This window comes from Paramisgurnus dabryanus, chromosome 3 (genome assembly GCF_030506205.2).
Source record: "Paramisgurnus dabryanus chromosome 3, PD_genome_1.1, whole genome shotgun sequence".
Lineage (NCBI taxonomy): Eukaryota > Metazoa > Chordata > Actinopteri > Cypriniformes > Cobitidae > Paramisgurnus > Paramisgurnus dabryanus.
In genome coordinates, this window is record NC_133339.1 from 42,817,152 (window position 1) to 42,837,059 (window position 19,908).

Sequence of the window (19,908 nt, forward strand, 5' to 3'; positions counted from 1 at the left end):
TTATTAAGCATCACAGTTTATTATTTCTTAACGAAATATAATAATTTTATTGCATTCGATCTTAATTGAAACCGTTTGAAACCAATATTGACATTCGAAATAACCTAAACAAACACGCCCCTACCCCAATAGAATCTGGACCTTCTTTTGATAGACCTGCCCCATAACCCAACCAAGTAGACACACCCCTTACTGCTGATCGGCCGGCTCCCTTTTCCAAAGTGTTTTTCAAATATCATGCACCCCGCCTTTAAGATATATATGCATAAAATTGGCTTTTTGGTGAACGTCACATGAAAAACCGAAATTCAGCTAACCTAGCTAGTTATTTTTACTCGTTGCCTTTTTTTCTGTTTTAGTATCCAAATGTCAGTAAAAAGAAGAAAAATAATACAATTTTAAAATATCAATATATGTGATGGACATCGGACATGCTTATCCATCATAATTTGAATGTATATTGGATAAAGTAAAGGGTCCTTTAAGAGTCGACGAGTGACGTCATCGCACACGTGAACAGCGCAGACTCGCAAAGTGACCGTGAGAAGGGGGTTTCACGAAGAACTGCGGTAATGTTTGTGAGAGACTTTTTGACATTTTGTTTAGATATATTTTATAAAGATATTTTCTTGAGGAGCTGAGACCTGTTCTCGTGTCGTAAGCACGATATCGGTGCTTGGTTGGTACATTTTAAAAAGTAAGTAATACTCATACTCACAAAGTAAGTTAGTGGGATCTTGTGTACAGAAGTGTGATTATTATCGCATTATTATTGACTATCGTATTATTGGTACTGTAGCTTTTCTATTTGTTTATCTTTTATGAACACCAAAGAGACACAGTTGATATATTTACATAATATCAGGGGCGTCAGTTTGTGTTGAAAAGTGGTGGGGACAAAAAATACTCAGCATAAAACCCTAACAATGTCGACTGCACATGTAACAGTCCCTGCAAAACCAGCTCAGCCAAACAGTACCAAAGCATCATACTGTAGAAAACAGCAGCGCGTTCAGGCAATGATTACAATTAAATTCATTATGTAAAAGAAAACACACTATAAGCACACAACGCAACATATGTGACCCTGGACCACAAAACACTGCAAAAATTATTTTCAAGAAAAAATGTTCTTTGTATTTTTGCCTTGTTTTCAGTAAAAATGTCTAAAATTCTTAAATTAAGATGCGTTTTCTTGATGAGCAAAATTACCTAATAAAATAAGTCTAGTTTTAGACCAAAAATGCCAAATGTAAGTGATTTTGTGCATAAAACAAGCAAAAAAAAAATCTGCCAATGGGGTAAGCAAAAAAAATCTTGAAAATTTTTCTTAAACACTAAATTCAAGAAAAATTCAAGAAAAAATTGCTAACCCCATTGGCAGATTTTTTTGCTTGTTTTATGCACAAACTCACTTAAATTTGATATTTTTGGTCTAAAAACTAGATTTTTGCACATCAAGAAAAAGCCTCTTAATTTAAGAATTTTTTAGATATTTTACTAAGAATTTTTTTCTTGAAAATCTGACTTTCTTACTTAGTATTTTTGTCTTGTTTTTGGTGGAAATATCAAAAAATTCTTAAATCAAGATGTATTTTCTTGATGAGTAAAATGACGTAAGAAAATAAGTCTAGTTTTTAGACAAAAAATATACAATTTAAGTGAATTTGTGCTTAAAACAAGCAAAAATATCGGCCAATGGGGTGAGAAAAAATTCAAAAAATAAGATTTATTTTTTCTTAAACACTTAATTTAAGCAAAATTTTCTATATTTTTGCTTGTTTTAAGCACAAATTCACTTAAATTGTATATTTTTGTCTAAAAACTAGACTTATTTTCTTAGGTCATTTTGCTCATCAAGAAAAAGCATCTTAATTTAAGAATTTTTTGATATTTCTATTTTCTACTGAAAACAAGACAAAAATACTAAGTTAGAAAGTCATTTTTGCAGTGTAAGTCGCACAGGTATTGTTGAATTTTTCAGAACATTTTAACCATATGCTTTCAAAAAGTGGTGGGGACAAAATCAGCCATTTCAAAAAGTGGTGGGGACATGTCCCCAGCATCCCCAGTGTAAATGACACCTATGCATAATATTATATATACGTTTTTGTGTCGCTTTTGATGATGAGAAACAATGACGCTGTTCTTCGGTATCCCTACTTTACTTTTACTGTCCACGTTACGTAACTTATCTAAAAAGGGAAAAGTAAGAAAAAGTAAAAAAAGTGCAAGGAATTAAACAACCCCCAGTTACATTGGTCCCCTATGTTATTTCCCAGCAGCCACAGATATATAAGACAAACATAAATCCCTTATACTTTAATGGTGTTTGGTGTTCATAAAATTTTCCTGGAAATATGACGCACAAATTCAATAGGCCTACTGTATGCACGTGGAGTCAACTCTGATGGATTTGTGGATTGTATAGTAGGTGGTTATCACATTGGACTGATAGTGATAGATGATGGCAGCAGTAAAGGCGGCCAGTGTCCTGATCACAGGAGCCAACAGGGGCTTGGGTTTAGAAATGGTCAAGCAAATCTTGGAGGTCCCCTGTCCAAAGCGCCAGATTTTCGCCGGCTGCCGTGACCCACACGGGCCAAAGTCTGAGGTGAGTTATTAGAAACTTAAAACAGACAACAGCAATAACACCTATGCATTGAGTTAAATTATGCATATCCTCTATTTAAAGGCATTGAGGGAACTGGCGAAACAACATCCAAATGTGCTGACTATTACACACCTTGGTATATGTGCATATGGGTTCAACTCTGAAATATCGAAAGTAGAAATGGCATGAAAACTTCACCTCTTCTTTATCTGCTACTGTTAGATGTTACTGATCTCAGCAGTATCAAAGAAGCTGCCAATAAAGTGTCTTCTTCACTGGGGACGAGGGGCTTGAATCTGCTGGTGAATAATGCAGCTTTGTGTTCGCGTGGTACTCTGATGACCGTCAAAGCTGAAAGGATGCGTGACATGTTTAACACCAATGTGATGGGAACTTTATCAGTCATCAGGGTAATGTTGAGAAAACACTGATATTAATTTCACTGCATAATATGATACAAATATTAAGTACTGTTTATATATATATATAAACAGTACTTAATATTATACTTAATATATTCCATAGCTTGTGCTGGTCTTAGCTGAATTTTTGTAGTAGGCGAGAGAGATGACACCCAAATATCTCTGGCTGGGGATTTATTAAAGGGGACAGAGAATGAAAAACCATTTTTACCTTGTCTTTGTTGAATAATGGTAGTCTACCCACATTCACGAACACACAAAAAGTGCTACACATGCTAAACAAAGTCAGCCAGTCAGTAATGAGATTGCAAGTTAAGCCAGTAGGGGGAGCCAAATAGGTGCAAAACCACTTGTTTAAAATCCCCCACCCTAATAGAGCTATCTGAGAGAGGTTTTAGGAAACTTCTAAGGCATTACAGACCCAAACAAAACATTTTTTGTCTACATGTCACATCACAGAACAAGGATAAATACCCCGTTCAATCATTCTATGTCACCTTTAAGTACAGCATTATCTTTTTCTTATAACATTTAGGTTTACCTCATGTTGCTATCTAACCCAGGTTTTATATGATGTTTTATTAACATAGTTTGGGAGGAACACCTAAAAATAAGCTACTCAAGTATCACCAGCTGTCTACAATCAGTAATCAACATATCTATCCAATCAGCACAAAGGCAAGCCCATATATAATCACAGTCAAGCTCACTTAAGGATTCTCTACAGTCTTCAGAATCCCTCCACCACCCCGTCTCCTCACACTTATCAGGTTACTAGTCTGATTCATTTACGCAAACCGGCTCTTTTCAGACAGTTCGGCTCATTGAACCGATTCAAAAAGCAGATTCACCGGTTTCATTTAGCTGACGCTTTTATCCAAAGCGACTTACAATTGCTATATATGTCAGGTCACACGCCTCTGGAGCAATTAGGGGTTAAGTGTTTTGCTCAGGGACACAATGATGTGTCACAGTGGATTCGAACCCAGGTCTCCCACACCAAAGGCGAGTGTCTGATCCACTGTGCCATCCTGATCAAGAAATGACATCACTTGTCATAGCTGATTTATAGACCATTTCAAAAGATGTAAACAACACTGGTCCAGAAGCACTTCCTGTTTCAGTTTTTTAACACTAGATAAACATTGGGATAAAATAAACCAACGGAACATCTAATGTGGATGACATCAAATGACATTTACTGTTTTTACATAAAATAATCCTACACACTGTAAAGATCATTCTGTAGAAATATAACCTTGATATCTTTAAGAATGACTTAGTAAGATCATGTCAATGATTCAAATCAAACTGTGATGCTCCAAATCTCATCATTAGATTTTGCGACTTTAATCTGAATTTCACAGACAGGGTCACTTTTAAATCTCTGAGGCTTGAACACTATGTTGTTGGTGTTTATGTAAGTGAAACTGTCACAAATGTATATAATATTGTTGTTTCATATTCTTTTACGTAGGAGTTTCTGCCGTATCTACAAACTGCGGCCAAAGCGAGCGACATATCAGGAATGTCCTGTGATAAAGCGGCTGTCATTAACATCTCTTCTATAGGAGGATCCGTGAGCAGCATGCCTGGCATTTACGACCAATTCCCGCTGTTTCCTTACTGTGTGAGCAAGGTACATGGAACTCCTGCTTCGGGATTAAACTGGATTTCCCATTTAAAAGCTATTGCACCTTATGTTTTTCTCTCAGGCTGGTGTTAACATGATGACTGCGTTAGCTGCCCACGAATTTAAAGCAGATGAAATCCTCTGCATAGCCATTCACCCAGGATGGGTAAAAACTGACATGGGAGGGGAAAAGGTGAGTTTATAAAGGGGGAATCGGAAGGTACCCATCAATGATGTATCTTTCAAGATGAAAATAAGTTTATTCTGTATTGTGCATACAAAATAAGGCATGTTTTTGGCCATTCTTCTTTACAGTCATTATCAGTAAAATTGCATATTGCTCAAATTGTAGTAATTAATGGCAGCAGTTGTTAAATGCTACATTATGCTGATTGTAATTTTAAAACATGGAAAGAATAACAAAAAATTTAGTAATGAATATTTGGAAAATATTTAGTATAAATATATCGGAAAGTATAAAGCTTCAGGACACATTAAAAGAATAACTTTAATTTCACAAATGTAGACATTTTAATTGTCATAAAGATGCACCGATATTAAAATGTCCACTGATAGACGATTATTCAAACTGATACCAATAGTTTGTTGCTTATATTAACTTCAATTAACTAAATTCTGAAGATTAAATTAAATGAATGTTATTCAGTCATATAATGACCATTAATATTGAACATTAAACTAGTAATGTTTCTTTACATTTTCTATACACAAGCGCTCAAATTCATAGCATTTTTCTGTTCTCTTTTGATTGACAGGATATATCGGCCATGACTATCAGCAGTTTTTAACCTATCAATCGATAACCGATTTGTTTTTATCGACAGATCCCAATTTTTCGTCGATATATTGGTGCATCTCTAGTCATAAACAGTCTATTTTATGTTTGTGCAATACATTTTTTTGTGCACAAGTGCAGAAAATAAACATGGCAAGCTCAGAAATCATTCTAATAAAAATCTTTAGCAAAGTTATTTTTGTTTTCCCATCAGGCAATTGTTGAAACTAAAGACAGTGTGGCGGGGATAATGAAGGTTATGAGCAATCTTACAGAGAATGAACACGGGGGATTCATGGACTACACTGGACAACCTATGCCCTGGTAAAGGCGACATGCAAAACATCTCCGATTTGAAGATCACCAAAATTCTTAATCACGCTCAAGACTACAGCATAATATAAAAAAATCATCATCAATATATAAGACTATATTTATGACATACATCTGATATATTTGTATAAAAGTATAAAATTCAATAAAACACTCTCAACAACCATAAAGCAGTATGGTATCAGTTTTCTAGAGGCACCTAAATGTTTTGCATTGGCACAACGTGTATTATTTAATTTTTGATGCATTATGTGCACTATAGGATGAAATGCATTGTTTCACCCCATGCAGTATTTCACAACTGCTGTGCTTATCAGTTAAACACTTTGTTGGTTAAGGAAGTTAATAGTTAATAACCAAAAGACTTGCTTTTGACACATGAGTTTAACACTTTGCACAATAGTACAATGACATGGAATGATAAAAACAGAGGTGTACCCACAATGCTTTGCATTAACAGGCAATTGAAACTATTACGCAAGTTATACTAAATATTAAACAGAACACATGCTGAGCTAAAATGACCCAATGCTGAATTGTTGCTGAATCATGTGTTATAAAAACCCAGCAGTTTGATCAATTTTAACCCAGCGTGATCTGTTCAGTATTTACCCAACGTGGGTTAAAAATAACCCAGCCCTTATTTTTGCGTGTAGGCTACCTTACTTTATCATTGTAAGTGTCTGAGCTGATATCTTTATGCTTAGTCATCATGAAGCAGGTAGTTAACCTCTGTCACCATAACATAGTGCAGCACATCACTACAATATAACGCTGTATTCAGAAGCAGTGTGGGTAATAGACTAAACATGGCCACATTAAAGTCATGCAGTGCTCTGGTCACAGGAGCCAACCGGGGATTGGGTTTGGAAATGGTTAAGCAACTTCTTGAAGCCCATTGCTCTAAAATATTTGCTGGATGTCGGGACCCAGACGGGCCAAATTCTGAGGTGAGAGCTTATAAGATAAAACACAGATTTCTAAAAAAAACCTGTTTAATTATTTACGTTATCTTTTTATAGTCACTGAGAGAACTGGCCAATAAACATCCGAGTATTGTCAATCTTGTGCGCATTGGTAAATGTGAAATTTGACTTCTATTTAAAATTAAAATGTAAGTAATGTTTTGATACTTGTAAGACTTTGCTATATAATTTGTCATTGTTAGATATCGCTGATCCACGCAGTATCAAAGAATCCGCCGAGAAAGTGTCGTCTTTACTGGGGAATGGTGGCTTAAATCTGCTGGTGAATAATGCAGCCGTGCTGCCACGAAAAAGCATGCTGACCGCCACCGTGCAGGACATGCAGGACACCTTCAACACCAATGTCATAGGACCCATGTTAGTCATTAGGGTGAGGATGAACAGTTCATTGATCAAAATTGTTCGAAATTTGTAAAATGTGAAAAATGCTATATGAAAAATTGCTCAATGTTTCATCAGGAGTACTTGCCATACCTGCGTGCAGCAGCTAAAGCCAGCGGTAAAACAGGGTTGTCATGTGATAAAGCAGCTATAATTAACATCTCAACAGATTCAGCCTCTATGAGCATCGTGCCAACCATGCAGGCACCATTTCCCCTCTTCCCTTACAGCATCAGCAAGGTACCCCAAAAACCCTAAAAGCATCATTCAGTGCTATCAAAATATGAATAAACCCTAATTTAAAGACCCAATTGTGTTTATAGCAATGTTTTGGCTTTGTGATGTGATTTTCTTTCAGGCAGGTCTCAACATGTTAACAGTGTGTTCGGCTATGGAGTTGAAAGAAGATGAGATCCTCTGCGTTTCCATTCATCCTGGATGGGTGAAGACTGACATGGGGGGAGATAAGGTAAATTTAGATACAGAAAGCAAAATTACAATAACTTGTTTGACCTTCATGTGTGTTTCTTGTATGAAATTTGTTAAATATGTTCTTTTGAACTTATTAAAACTTAGTAGACCGATAGCACTGCTGCTGCTTCTCTCTGTTTTACTGAAAAAGCAGAACCCTTTCAAAACCTACACCTTTGTACCTAAAGACTCCATATTAGTACCTCAGAGGTACATATTGGTACCTAATGTATACATATTTATACATAAATGTACATATATGTATTGGTATTTTATAATATTGATATATTAATATATTAATAGTAATTAACCCTTAAACACCTCACAAAAGCAAGGTGATGGTCTCCGTTTGACCAAGATAGATTATTATTTATTCGATCTATTAATATTTTTTCTTCTTTTATCCAACAGGCACCTCTTACATCTAGAGAAAGTGTGGAGGGGATTCTGCGTGTCATGAGGGGTCTCACTGACAAACAGAATGGTGGATTCATGGACTACACTGGAAAAATAATGCCCTGGTAAAGCCAAATGACAAAGACACATCTGGAAGGTCAATAAAGGGCCGCTTCAGTTTCACAGACAGTATCACATTTACTATTTAGTTCTTTATACTCTGATTTGATGTTTTGTACCATTTATCACACCTTTAAAATCAATGTATAAATTGAGTGCACATCAGAAAAATGAGAAATAAATAGTTAATAAGGGGTTCGGATTAAAAACCCTTTACCCCACTGCATCTGACATGGTTTTTTTTTGTAAATTATCATTTTTTTATCAGGTTCTTATGTTTAGGTTCAGTAATTTCACTTTAATGGCAATTATTAGTCAGGAATTGCAATGCCTTATTTTGGTATTCTATGAGGAAAATATTATTATCAGTGGAGTACCTCAGGGCTATGTTTTAGGCCCCCTTTTATTTCTTTTGTACATAAATGATATGAGAGTGGTTTTCGATTGCAATGTGTTTTTACTTTTTTTATGCCGATGACTTATTCACATGGTACATTGTATAATTTTCAAACTTATGTCTTTTAAATACTCAGGGGCTCTAGAGTGGAATAAGTTGCCTGTCAATATAAAAAATATTACGAACACAGTTGGTTTTAGATTAAAAGTTAGAGCTAGTTTGAAAGTTAAAATACTTTGTAAAGGTTTTTAGTTGATATATGTAGGTGATATATGTAATGCCAATGCTCATTTTCCTCTTGCATCACAACTAAGGTGTTTTTTTTTACTTTATTGTGTTATCATTGACAAATGTGTTTAATTCACTTATTGTGCAACAAAAGAATGAAATCTGTAGCCTATGTTGATTTGGATGCGCATGAACAAAAGTGTAAACAAAATTTTTTCACTTGACTTATTTAACTTTATTAGTTTTCTGGATTAAATGGAACAAAATAACTCTTCGGGCACTGCATAATTACAATACTTATTTGCAATATTCCAAAAAACATGTATGGTTTCATTTTAACTAGGTTTAAAAACCAAGTTAGCCAGCTTGCCCAGTGAAATGATTCATACCGACGAAAGAGAACAGTCCCACCTACTGGCCAGACCAGGTAGTGTCGACCGTTGGCTTAAAATTAGAGCACTTCATATTTATGCCGTGAACTGAAACCGTACCTTTTTCTATGTGGTTTGAGAATTCGTCCACATGCAAACACAGATTCAAGTGGCTGAAACCGAACTTTTATAAAAACTGGTTGGAGCGTTGTCGTGTAGCCGGTGAAACCAGAGGTTTTTTTGTGATGTCATTGTTCATGTCAGGGCGAGACTCCGCAATGGCTTCTGATTGGCCAACATGGCTTAACGGTTGGGTATATATCCATCTGTTGATTTGGCATGCATTTGACAGCGCATCATATTGGATCTTTTAATGAAAGAGGGGAAAACGCAGTTTATAAAAATACCTGTGAATGTGTGGAATAGGTCTTGATAAACAAAAGCATTTTTACTTAAGGTTTTTAAACTGGGGTACAAGGGGCCTCCAAAAGATTCAAAGGGTTCTACGGAAAATTTGTCAGAACCTTTTTATTTCTGAGTGTTTATAGGCCTATTTATTTCTCAGTGTTTACTTCTCATTTCTTGTTAGATTCCAGAAATGTTTTGTTCTAGACTAGAGTCTGTTTTTTTTCTGAACAGTTCTCTTCATCTCACTTACTGGGGCTTAAAAATTTAAATTAAAAATTTTATACTTTAGGTTTATACATCGAAGCATAGTCAATTATTTAGTTTGATCAAACAATATGTTGTCTATAAAAATCTTACTGTGTTTATCTAATGTATTCTTTATACATTAAAAAAATCTAAATGTATATGCATATGTATATATATAGGTAAGGGGTCCCTTGCAGAAAGCTTATCATATTTGGCGGTCCTATAGCAAGTTTGTAAACCCCGTATTAGAGGACTTTTAAAGCATGTCAAGTGTTCAACAAAATCACATAAATGTATATCAAATCCTGATTATTTCCAGAGATGGAGTGGATGAAAATAATTTCCAGTGGACACAGACTAAATATTTCTTATAGGAGAACCAGTTTGGCATCCATGGCTACAGTCATGGCAAGAACAATTTAATCAAGTTAATCCATTCATATTTATTCATCAAAGTTTTCATGCATGCATACATAATAGATACATTTCTGTCAAACCCAGGTTTTATACACAACATGTTTTCATACAATTAGTGAATGGGACCCAACGTCTCACTTTTGCTGTAGGAGATTGTAATTCTCAAAGTATTTATTACAATTGAAAAAAATCCCTATTTAGGGCTCCATGATTTGGAAGAAAACAAATGTGATTTGGGATAACTTGATATGATATGCTTTACAATAATGCTTTAAGTTTGTAAAAGGTTAAGTCTGGAAAAGAAGGCATTACTATGTTTGTCTCATGCATTGACGTAAACCTTTTACTTGTACTTTTTGAAGCATTAAAATCATACCATTTGTATGTTTCACCCTATTTCACAACTGCCGTGCTTATCAGTTAAACGCTTTGCTGGTTCGGGAAGTTAATAGTTAATAATCAAGAAACTTGCTCTGACACAGAAAAATGTTTTTTTTTTTTACTTTACACAATAGCAGCACACAGAAAGCACAACACAATTGTGTATAATGGTAAGGACAGAACCACAGAGCCAAAGTTATGCTGAGGTGATATTCACAATACGTGGTGCACAAACATTATAGTCATATAACGTATTTACTTACTTTATCGTTGTGAGCATGGGACAAGACCCACCCTCTTTTTAAGACCAATGACATTGTAAACACTCAATTTATCTTTAATTTATCACATATGTCTGTTCACTTGTCGGAGCGCCGTCAGTCAAATCCATTCCACTAGAGGTTTGCCATAATAAATTAAACTCCATTCCGCGTTTTAGTTACAGCCTTGACGTCCACGCTGCTGTCTCCACAAAATCCATTCCACTTGACTCATTTAAACTCAATACACTTTAATTAAAAGCTAAATTCCACCTGCTGCACGACCGCAACACAACAAGCTAAAGTGTAGGCTAAAGCAATTGCTTAATTTAAAGGCACCAGAATACAAAAAATTGGATCTACTCCAGAAAATGTTTTGGACCCACCCACATTTTTTGCTTCAGAGTCAGACGCCTATGCCTGTGGCCGTTTCTCGACCCCTTTTTTATAAGGCTGCAACTCCCGAGGTCGCATATCTAGGCTGCATACGTCATAAAGTCTGTCTTATTTCAGAATATTAACAATTATTAAGTTGACATTTATTTTTTAGTTAATCGTAAATTGTTGTAATATGCCTATGACTTGCGAATGTAATGCGCTGTTAACTTTAATAAACCAGACTTGATGACGTATGCAGCCTGCATATGTGACCCCGAAGGCTGCAGCCTTCCGTTTGGGAATCGCTTTGGGAGTATGAGCTTATAAAGCAGGAAGTTGGAACAACTTTCACCATATAATTTCACAACACATCAGTGTACGGTCTCCTATATAACGCTGTATCCATAAGCAGTGTGGGTAATAGACTAAACATGGCCACATTAAAGTCATGCAATGCTTTGGTCACAGGAGCCAACCGGGGATTAGGTTTGGAAATGGTTAAGCAACTTCTTGAAGCCCACTGCTCTAAAATATTTGCTGGATGTCGGGACACAGATGGGCCAAAGTCTGAGGTGAGAGCTCATAAAATAAGCTGTTTTTTAAAAAAAAAAAACCTGTTTAATCATTTCCGTTATCTTTTTATAGTCACTGAGAGAACTGGCCAATAAACATCCGAATATTTTGACTATTGTGCGTCTAGGTAAATGTGATTTTTATTTACATTAGAATGTAATGTTTTTGTGTTTTAAAACTACATATTTTGACACTATTTCATTTGCATGACGTTTAGATGTGGCTGATCCATGCAGTATCAAAGAGTCCGCCGAGAAAGTGTCGTCTTTACTGGGGAATAGCGGCTTAAATCTGCTGGTGAATAATGCAGCCATACTAAAACAAAAAAGCATGCTGACCGCCACAGTGGAGGACATGCAGGACAACTTTAACACCAATGTCATAGGACCTATGTTAGTCATTAGGGTAAGGATGAACAGTTGATCCAAATTGTTTGAAATTTGTAAAATGTGAAAAATGCAATATGAAAAATTGCTCAATGTTTCATCAGGAGTACTTGCCATACCTGCGTGCAGCAGCTAAAGCCAGTGGTAAAGCAGGGTTGTCATGTGATAAAGCAGCTATAATCAACTTCTCCGATTCAGATACATCCTCCATGAGCATTGTGCCAACAATAGAGTCACCATTTCCCCTCTTTCCTTACAGCATCAGCAAGGTACCCCAAAACCCTAAAGCATCATTCAATGCTTGCAATAAACCTTAAGACTCAAATCTGTTTAAAGCAAAGTTTTGGCTTCGTGTTTGAATGTAGATGTGATTTTCTTTCAGGCAGCTCTTAACATGTTAACAGTGTGTTCGGCTATGGAGTTGAAAGAAGATGAGATCCTCTGCGTTTCAATTCATCCTGGATGGGTGAAGACTGACATGGGGGGAGATAAGGTAAATTTAGATCCAGAAAGCTAATTCACAATAACATGTTTGGCCTTTAACCTCGTGTGCATTTATTGTCATATGAAATTGGTTAAACATTAAACATTTTCCTTTGAACTCATCTGTCGCCTGTTTTCAAATGCATGTACTTCTGATAAACGGGACAGTCGGCAATTCAATACACTCTCACAGAAAGTGTTACTGGGGTAAAACCCTTTCAAAAAGTAAACTTTTGTACGTAAGACTGCATATTTGTACATCAGAGTAAAAAAAACAGTTGATTTGTCAATGTTAAATGCATTAAATGAATATCAGGTTTGCACCCTCCATTAATGTTGAAAAAATATTGAAAATTCAACAAACCGCCATTATGGTGATTAGTGTTTGCTTTAGTTGGTCCCTTGACTCTTTCGCATCAAGTTTTCTTTGGTTGTTGCAAAGATAACAACGACCTTATGGGATCTTTATAATGATTTTTATCATCGTATGTTGTGTTAATGATGTGTAAATATCATGTGATACTGCAGTGTTATAGCTGTTATTAGCTTATGAATGATCAAATAAACTCAAAAAAGTTATGTTAGTGAAACAATCTCTGACATCATGAATCAGTGTATGGAAATCAACAATGGTGACAACAGAAGTAAGCTTCATGCTGCAATGCATGATGGATATCAACAGTACTAAACTTATCTATGACTCCCAACATGCATTGCATTTTAACGGCTGATAGTTTGATGTTTGTCACCATTGTTGTGGTTTGTAGGATTAGTGATGATGATGTTAAGTTTGTCAACCTTTTTTTTTGTTTTGTCACAGTGCATTTGCAATGCAGAACATTTATAATGCTGCGTTTACACCAGCCGCGTTAGAGGCGGCAAGCTCAGGTGATTAACATGTTAAGTCAATGCAAAGACACGATTACACGCGGATTATTATCCTGCGGCGCAGTACACGCGGCATTGAGAAAAATCGGAACTTCGGCGGATTTCCGCACCACGTTAACCAATCAGGACCTTTCTGTAGTAGTGACGTGATTACAGGAAGCGAGCGGAGTGGCGGAGTCTCAGAAGCCCCTCCCATGACGGGAATTTCCGTTTGAATTTCTCAAATGACTAGAATTTCACGTGCGAGTGAACTCAAATGTTCAAGCGTCCAACTACCCGCGAATAGCTTGTTTTTTGCCACCTCTAACGCGGCAGGTGTAAACGCAGAATAACAGTTACAAAATGATCAACTTCATAGAAATAACTATTATAGAAAACAACCAACAACACATTAACTTTGAACAATATTTTTCTTTGTCAGCACATACGTGTCCTTACTAAAACACACAAAAAAGCACTGAAAAACAACCAAAAAAATAATTTAGCGAAAGTCAAGTGCCCAGCTAAAACAAACACTGATCACCATAATGATGGTTTGTTAAAATTCTATATTTTTCAACATTAATGGAAGGTGCAACATGATATTGATTCAATGCTATACACATTGATTTAATGATTGCTTGCTATCTGGGATCTTATATATTAATGTTAATTAACCCCTAAAGCACCTCAAAAGTAGGGTGATGGTCTCCATTTAGTCTATTATTTATTCTATCTATTAACTCCATGCATGTTTTTTTTCTTTTTTATCCATCAGGCTCCTCTTGAACCGAGAGAAAGTGTGGAGGGGATTCTGCGTGTCATTAGCGGTCTCACTGACAAACAGAATGGTTTATTCATTGACTACACTGGAAAAATAATGCCCTGGTAAAGGTGACAAAGACACATCTGGAAGGTCAATAAAGGGCTGCTTTAGTTGCCTTATCTCACAAAGAAGATCCCATTTAATATTTTTTAATTCTCATTATTCTGGTTTGACATTTTGTAACATTGATCACACTTATAAAATGTAAACCTTGGATTACAGTGTCTGCCAAATGCATAAATGTAAGTGCAAACAGAATTTGTTGTTTCGCTTGACTTATTTCACTTTATTGATTTTCTGAAATGGATGAGTTGGGCTAAATGAATACATGAAAGCTCCATCAGTACTGTTTAAAAAGCATCCCAGTATCTCATGAAGTTAGCTTAAATATAAAATTAAAAAGGACCAAAATAATTCTTTGGGCACTGCATAGTTACAATATATACATTTGTGAAATTTCATAGTTTTAAAAGTTGTAAAACAGCAATATTAAAGAATAAGCATGTGCGTCCAAACTTTTGCCTGGTATTGTATAACTAAAGTGAAAATACATAAACGTTGCTCATCTATAGATATCTGTCACCAGGTGGCGCTGTTCCATACTGCCACTCTCACAGGACAGATCTTTAGCGGGCCTGGATTGTTCCCATTTACATTTGCACCCGGACAGAAAAAAGGAAACACCCTCTCGGTAAAATGGTCCTTAAATGTGTAGATCAGTGTCGTGTCCACCGAGTTGAAGAAGCTGACCTCTCCAGCACCGTAGTCGATCTTGACTCGAACCCGTTCCAGTTGACCCTTCACCTCGAGTGGTGTGTGTGGTGTGGTCATGGCCGTGTATTTCCCATCTGAGAGCGCAATGGTCCAGAATCCTCCTTCTGGACAGCCAGAGATTTTTCCCTTCCTGGCTATGGATGCTTTGGCCACACCTATGACCCAGTCATTGTTCTGGCCCACATCCACCTCCCAGGAAAGACATCCTGAGGTGAAACCCTTGGATCCCAGCACAAATACAAAGTGATCGAAGCGCTCAGGGTTATCTGGAAGCTGTTTCATCGTCCCTGTGTTAGAAACACTTGTCAGGTTCTTGCTGAGAGACAGACAGGGGTACGCCGTGTTTGGGTCCAATGTCACGAGAGCTAAATGAGAGAGAAAGAAAAAATTTCATGTAGTTGTGTGTAATTCTTAAAACTGTTTTAAGCTATTTGTAGAAACAGCAGATAATATGTGAAAATAAAAGGATAATACGAACATCAAAGTTTGATGATCTTCCTCAAGATATCAAGGTAATATTTTCACAGAATGACCTTTACATTATGTAGGATAATTTTATGTAGAAAACAGTTAATCATACACACAAAACAAAAAGACTTTAGCTGGGTTTTCACAGGCAGGCTCACATATTAATCAATGTTTCAAATGCATATAGAAATTATAGATACAAGTAGGCCTATATACATTTACATCATGTTAAACATGCAGCATACACCTTTAGATTCAAGGTTTTTTTTATTGTTTTATTTAAGTGATCCTAAACCTTTCAACGATAGTGTGTGTGTGTGTGTGTGTGTGTGTGTGTGTATCACTGTAAATACATATTTGCTGCCTTAAATTTTTTGTTTAATCTACTTATTTTTAAAAGTCTTTTCAAATTACTATTGTATATCTTGACAAGAGATGAGTTGCTGCAACTTAAAAAATGAAGTTGACATATTTCAACTATATTTTATGAGTTATAATGACTCATCTCTAGTCAAGATAAATAGGCAACTACATATGAAGAGTTTGGTTCCAAAACGCAATAAACACCATTTAAAAAAAAAAAAACGAATTCTCGACAAAATCTGTATTGTATCAGGTCAGTATTTAAAAGTAAATTCTTAATTTTACGCAAAATCCAATATCCGTCATGTTATTCTGTCATCTTTTCTCCATTTTTTCCCAAAATGCAATAAACGCCACTCCTACTTTTATGCAGAATGCAATAAATCCACTCAACAAATCACAGCGCACCATTCCATGCATTGTAAACAACAATGGCGGAGCGTTACTCACAGAATCCTAGTTTTCCTCATCTTGTACTTCTTGATCAACAAACAAACACAAACAAACACTTTGATGGCATTGATAAACCTGTGGTGTTTTATGTGACGAAAAAAAAACCCTAAGCCATCAACATCTAAACGCGAGAGGCACTCGGGAGAAGGAAAAATGCTGGTTGCTTCTTTTCCCGACAGCATCAAGCTTCTGTCATGTAACACATTGACCCCAGGGGATCTTATGAAAAACTTTATATTATTTTACACGAAGCCAACGAAAATCGCTGGACAAAACGTTTTACAGCTGATCACTGTCAAAAAAAAAGTTCAGCGACAACGTCCCAAGTATAACCGCAGCAAAGTAAATGTTTTCAGTAATGCCATTCATGTTTATTTTTTTAATCAGTGTATACCACTAGTCAACTAAATAAATATAAAATGGCAAAGATGAATGCACATTTATACATTGATTCAATAGATTTATAGCATTTTGGAAAAAAACTTTTTATGGATTTATTGCATTTTGTGGAAAAAGTGATCAGTTTTTATAATAAATCTTTGAAAATCAAATTATGGATTTGAATTTTTATGTTTTTATAACCTAAAGATGCTACGTGAAAGTTTGTAACAGAAAATAGTGGTTTTCATCTCGTCACTTTCTTGGTATAGAAAACACATTTTTACCTAAATTAGTCAAAATGGATTTATTGCCTTTTGAAAACAAACTTTTCATATTATGATCTATGGTGTAAGATCACTATTTCTCAAAATGCTTTAATGTAAATAATAGCGTTAATAGGTAGACAGAGTAATTAAATGCTAAAATAGTTTTAATTTCATTTAAACCATATTTAAAAACCATAAAGCCGCACTTTCTCGCTAATCTCAAAATATTACAGTACCCTTGTTTGCTGGTAGGTGCCCCCCAATTACAAACGTGAACCTCTGCCTATGCAACTAACATGAAGTTTTACAAGCTGGAAACTAAGTTTTTATTATCCAATTTTGACAACATTCTTTAAATTACACTTTGGAAAATTCCTCTTCCTATAATTCCAATTCACCATTCTGTGGGAAATTCATGACTTATTCATTGAAAGACAATTTTTATTTGTCGTCATATTTATCTCCATCTGGATATGAATGTAGTACTCACTGTGTTCCACCATAGTCTGCATGTTCTCCCACACTCTGAACTTCAGAGAGCTGATGTGTTCTGCAACGTTGATCAGACAGTCGGGGACGTTTTCTGGTTCGTGAAATGTTATCTGAGCTCTGTAAAGGCAGCAAGCCAGTTTAGTTTTACATCTACATCAATGCATCAAACAAATACTTTATATTTCAAGTCTACAATTACCTCTTCTTTATATTCCTGTAGTTCTGTGGAAAAAAAATAAGACAGGTTACTTTAAAAATATACATTTTTTGAGAAGTGAATAACCCTACTAAAAAGACCATCTTAAACCAGTCTAGGCCTGTTGGCCAATTTCTAGCTGGTCAGGCTGGAAGACCAGCTACTTCCATTTTAAACCAGCTAAGACTTCTAGCCTGGTCAAGCTGGTGGGTCAGCTGGTCTTTCAACCTGATCAGGTAAAAGTGTCCCAAATCCTTCTAAAACCAGCCTGAAGGTCTTTCCAGTAGGGAGAGATCAATTGACCATCCAAACACAGCTTACCTGCATAAAGACGATGTTGTCATTAGCAATCTCATTTTCAATGGCCACCACCGTGTGAGAAAAGGTAAGTATATCACGAGTGATGGCATCCGCTTTTTTCTTCATCGTCTGTTTTTTGGCCTCTTCTTCTTCAGCCAGATGAGCGATTCGTGCAGCCTCCTCCAGAAGAAGAAACTGACGGAGCTCCTCAAACTCATCACGAATCTGTTTCTCGGTCTGCTGCCTTTGATTCTGTCACACAAATTAGCATACAGATCAGCTGCTGGTACTGTTGATGTGTCACATGTTTCTACTTTCTTTGTCATTACCTTGATGTGTACAGTGATGTCATCGCATTCCTGTTTGGCTTCATAGAGGCGTCTGAGACTTTTCTTGAGAGGAACGACGATCTGTCGCACTTCCTCCTAGAGAAGCAGACACACGGGAGTGATACTAAACTGTAACCAGTATAGTGAATTACACCAGCAACTAATCAACCTAACTTTTTAATTAAGCAAGATTACCTGAGAAGAATATAAAATGAATAAAAAAAAATGAACCAGACAGCAGAAGACTCTGGGCCGGATCCGCACCAGAGCTGCTGACTTTGGTGAGGATCCGGCCCAGAGTCGTCTGCTGACAGGGAAAGGAACAAATCCAAAATTTTTAGATTACACGTTTTGTCATTACCTTGAGATCGTTCGCAGCCTCTTCTAAAGGACAAACGCTGTGACCCTGATGTTTTTTAGAGGTCTGACAGACGCAACACAGAACCTCTTCATCATACTGACAGAACAGTTTAAGTCCCTCGCCATGAGCAGCACAAAGAGCCTCCGGTTTGGATGCACCGTTGACTAAATCAGACCCGGCTCCAGCAGGTAGTTTCTGCTCCTTTAAGATGGCATCGCACACGTTCTTCAAAGCCAGACTCACTGTGGGTTCTGTCAGGGAACATTTCCTCCTGCAGACCGGACATTCCCGCTTGGCTGCCTTCTTGTTCCAGAAGTGCTGAAGGCAGAGACGACAGAAACTGTGGCTGCACTTCAGTACCACAGGATCGCTGAAGATCTCGCAGCAGACCGGACAAGAAAGCTCATCTTCCAAAGCCGATTTGGAGTGGGAAGAGAGAGCTCTCGGACGCACGGCCGAAGTCACTTTGGGGGTTGGAAGGAGGTTGGCTCTTCCAGGTTGAGAAGCAGCTCTTGGTCGCAAAGGCATGGCTGCATGAGGTTGCTTCAGTGTAGCGTTAATTCCCAATGTTTCCCATTGACTGCCGTATGTTAAGCTAAATCACAAGACTCCCCCAAGCAGCGACACTTTCCAGGAAAAAGGCTGACCTTTTATAGAGCCGTGTCCATCCATTCGGAGAAGTCGGTCTTTGACCACACCTCGTCCCTTTCGAGAGGCTTTACAGCAGTGTAATATTTGTTCTTGCATCATTACTGGATAAACCGGTGCTCGAGGGGAAAACAAGCTTTGATCCGTGAAATGTTTGGTGTAAGCATTATTGTTTTGGATACTTGGGCAGTGTGATGGGATTGGAATAGACGCAGCATTCTAAGCTATTGGTGTTTATAGTCATTTCAAGGACCTTTTGACACTTATTTTGTCTAGCAAAAAGTCCAACAGTGGACACACACTGGATCACCCTTAAGTTTTTGCTAAAAAGATGTATTTTGTATCATGTTTAATGGCATATGATTGAAGTGACGATAGGTTTTTGTTTTTATTTTAATGATGAATTGTCATGTTTAAAAATACTTGAACATTTACAATAATCAATGAAAGTTAGTACGGTTACAATTCCACAGTGAATGCATTTAGAGAACGAAAAATGTCCTT

General features: G+C 36.6%; 4 protein-coding genes across 4 annotated transcripts; 3 read left to right on the top strand and 1 right to left on the bottom strand.

Moving 5' to 3' along the window:
- Positions 1-514: 514 nt before the first annotated feature.
- Positions 515-5,956, top strand: LOC135788818 (C-signal). The gene is made up of 7 exons (XM_065298242.2): positions 515-697; positions 2,432-2,614; positions 2,696-2,750; positions 2,837-3,024; positions 4,514-4,675; positions 4,752-4,862; positions 5,680-5,956. The coding sequence occupies exons 2-7, from the start codon at positions 2,465-2,467 to the stop codon at positions 5,791-5,793; spliced, it is 780 nt and encodes a 259-aa protein (XP_065154314.2). The 5' UTR covers positions 515-697; positions 2,432-2,464; the 3' UTR covers positions 5,794-5,956.
- Positions 5,957-6,152: 196 nt separating this feature from the next.
- LOC135744987 (C-signal-like) lies at positions 6,153-8,889 on the top strand. The gene is made up of 6 exons (XM_065263370.2): positions 6,153-6,748; positions 6,821-6,875; positions 6,967-7,154; positions 7,244-7,405; positions 7,524-7,634; positions 8,048-8,889. The coding sequence occupies exons 1-6, from the start codon at positions 6,608-6,610 to the stop codon at positions 8,159-8,161; spliced, it is 771 nt and encodes a 256-aa protein (XP_065119442.1). The 5' UTR covers positions 6,153-6,607; the 3' UTR covers positions 8,162-8,889.
- A 2,684-nt stretch (positions 8,890-11,573) lies between these two features.
- LOC135744986 (C-signal-like) lies at positions 11,574-14,631 on the top strand. Its single transcript, XM_065263369.2, has 6 exons — positions 11,574-11,810; positions 11,884-11,938; positions 12,029-12,216; positions 12,302-12,466; positions 12,580-12,690; positions 14,326-14,631. Exons 1-6 carry the CDS (start codon positions 11,670-11,672, stop codon positions 14,437-14,439), a joined length of 774 nt encoding a protein of 257 aa, XP_065119441.1. The 5' UTR covers positions 11,574-11,669; the 3' UTR covers positions 14,440-14,631.
- Positions 14,408-19,860, bottom strand: LOC135744983 (E3 ubiquitin-protein ligase TRIM39-like). Its single transcript, XM_065263366.2, has 6 exons — positions 18,757-19,860; positions 18,396-18,491; positions 18,088-18,318; positions 17,770-17,792; positions 17,569-17,687; positions 14,408-15,512 (listed from the first exon to the last, which is right to left on the bottom strand). Exons 1-6 carry the CDS (start codon positions 19,282-19,284, stop codon positions 14,953-14,955), a joined length of 1,557 nt encoding a protein of 518 aa, XP_065119438.1. The 5' UTR covers positions 19,285-19,860; the 3' UTR covers positions 14,408-14,952.
- Positions 19,861-19,908: the final 48 nt, after the last annotated feature.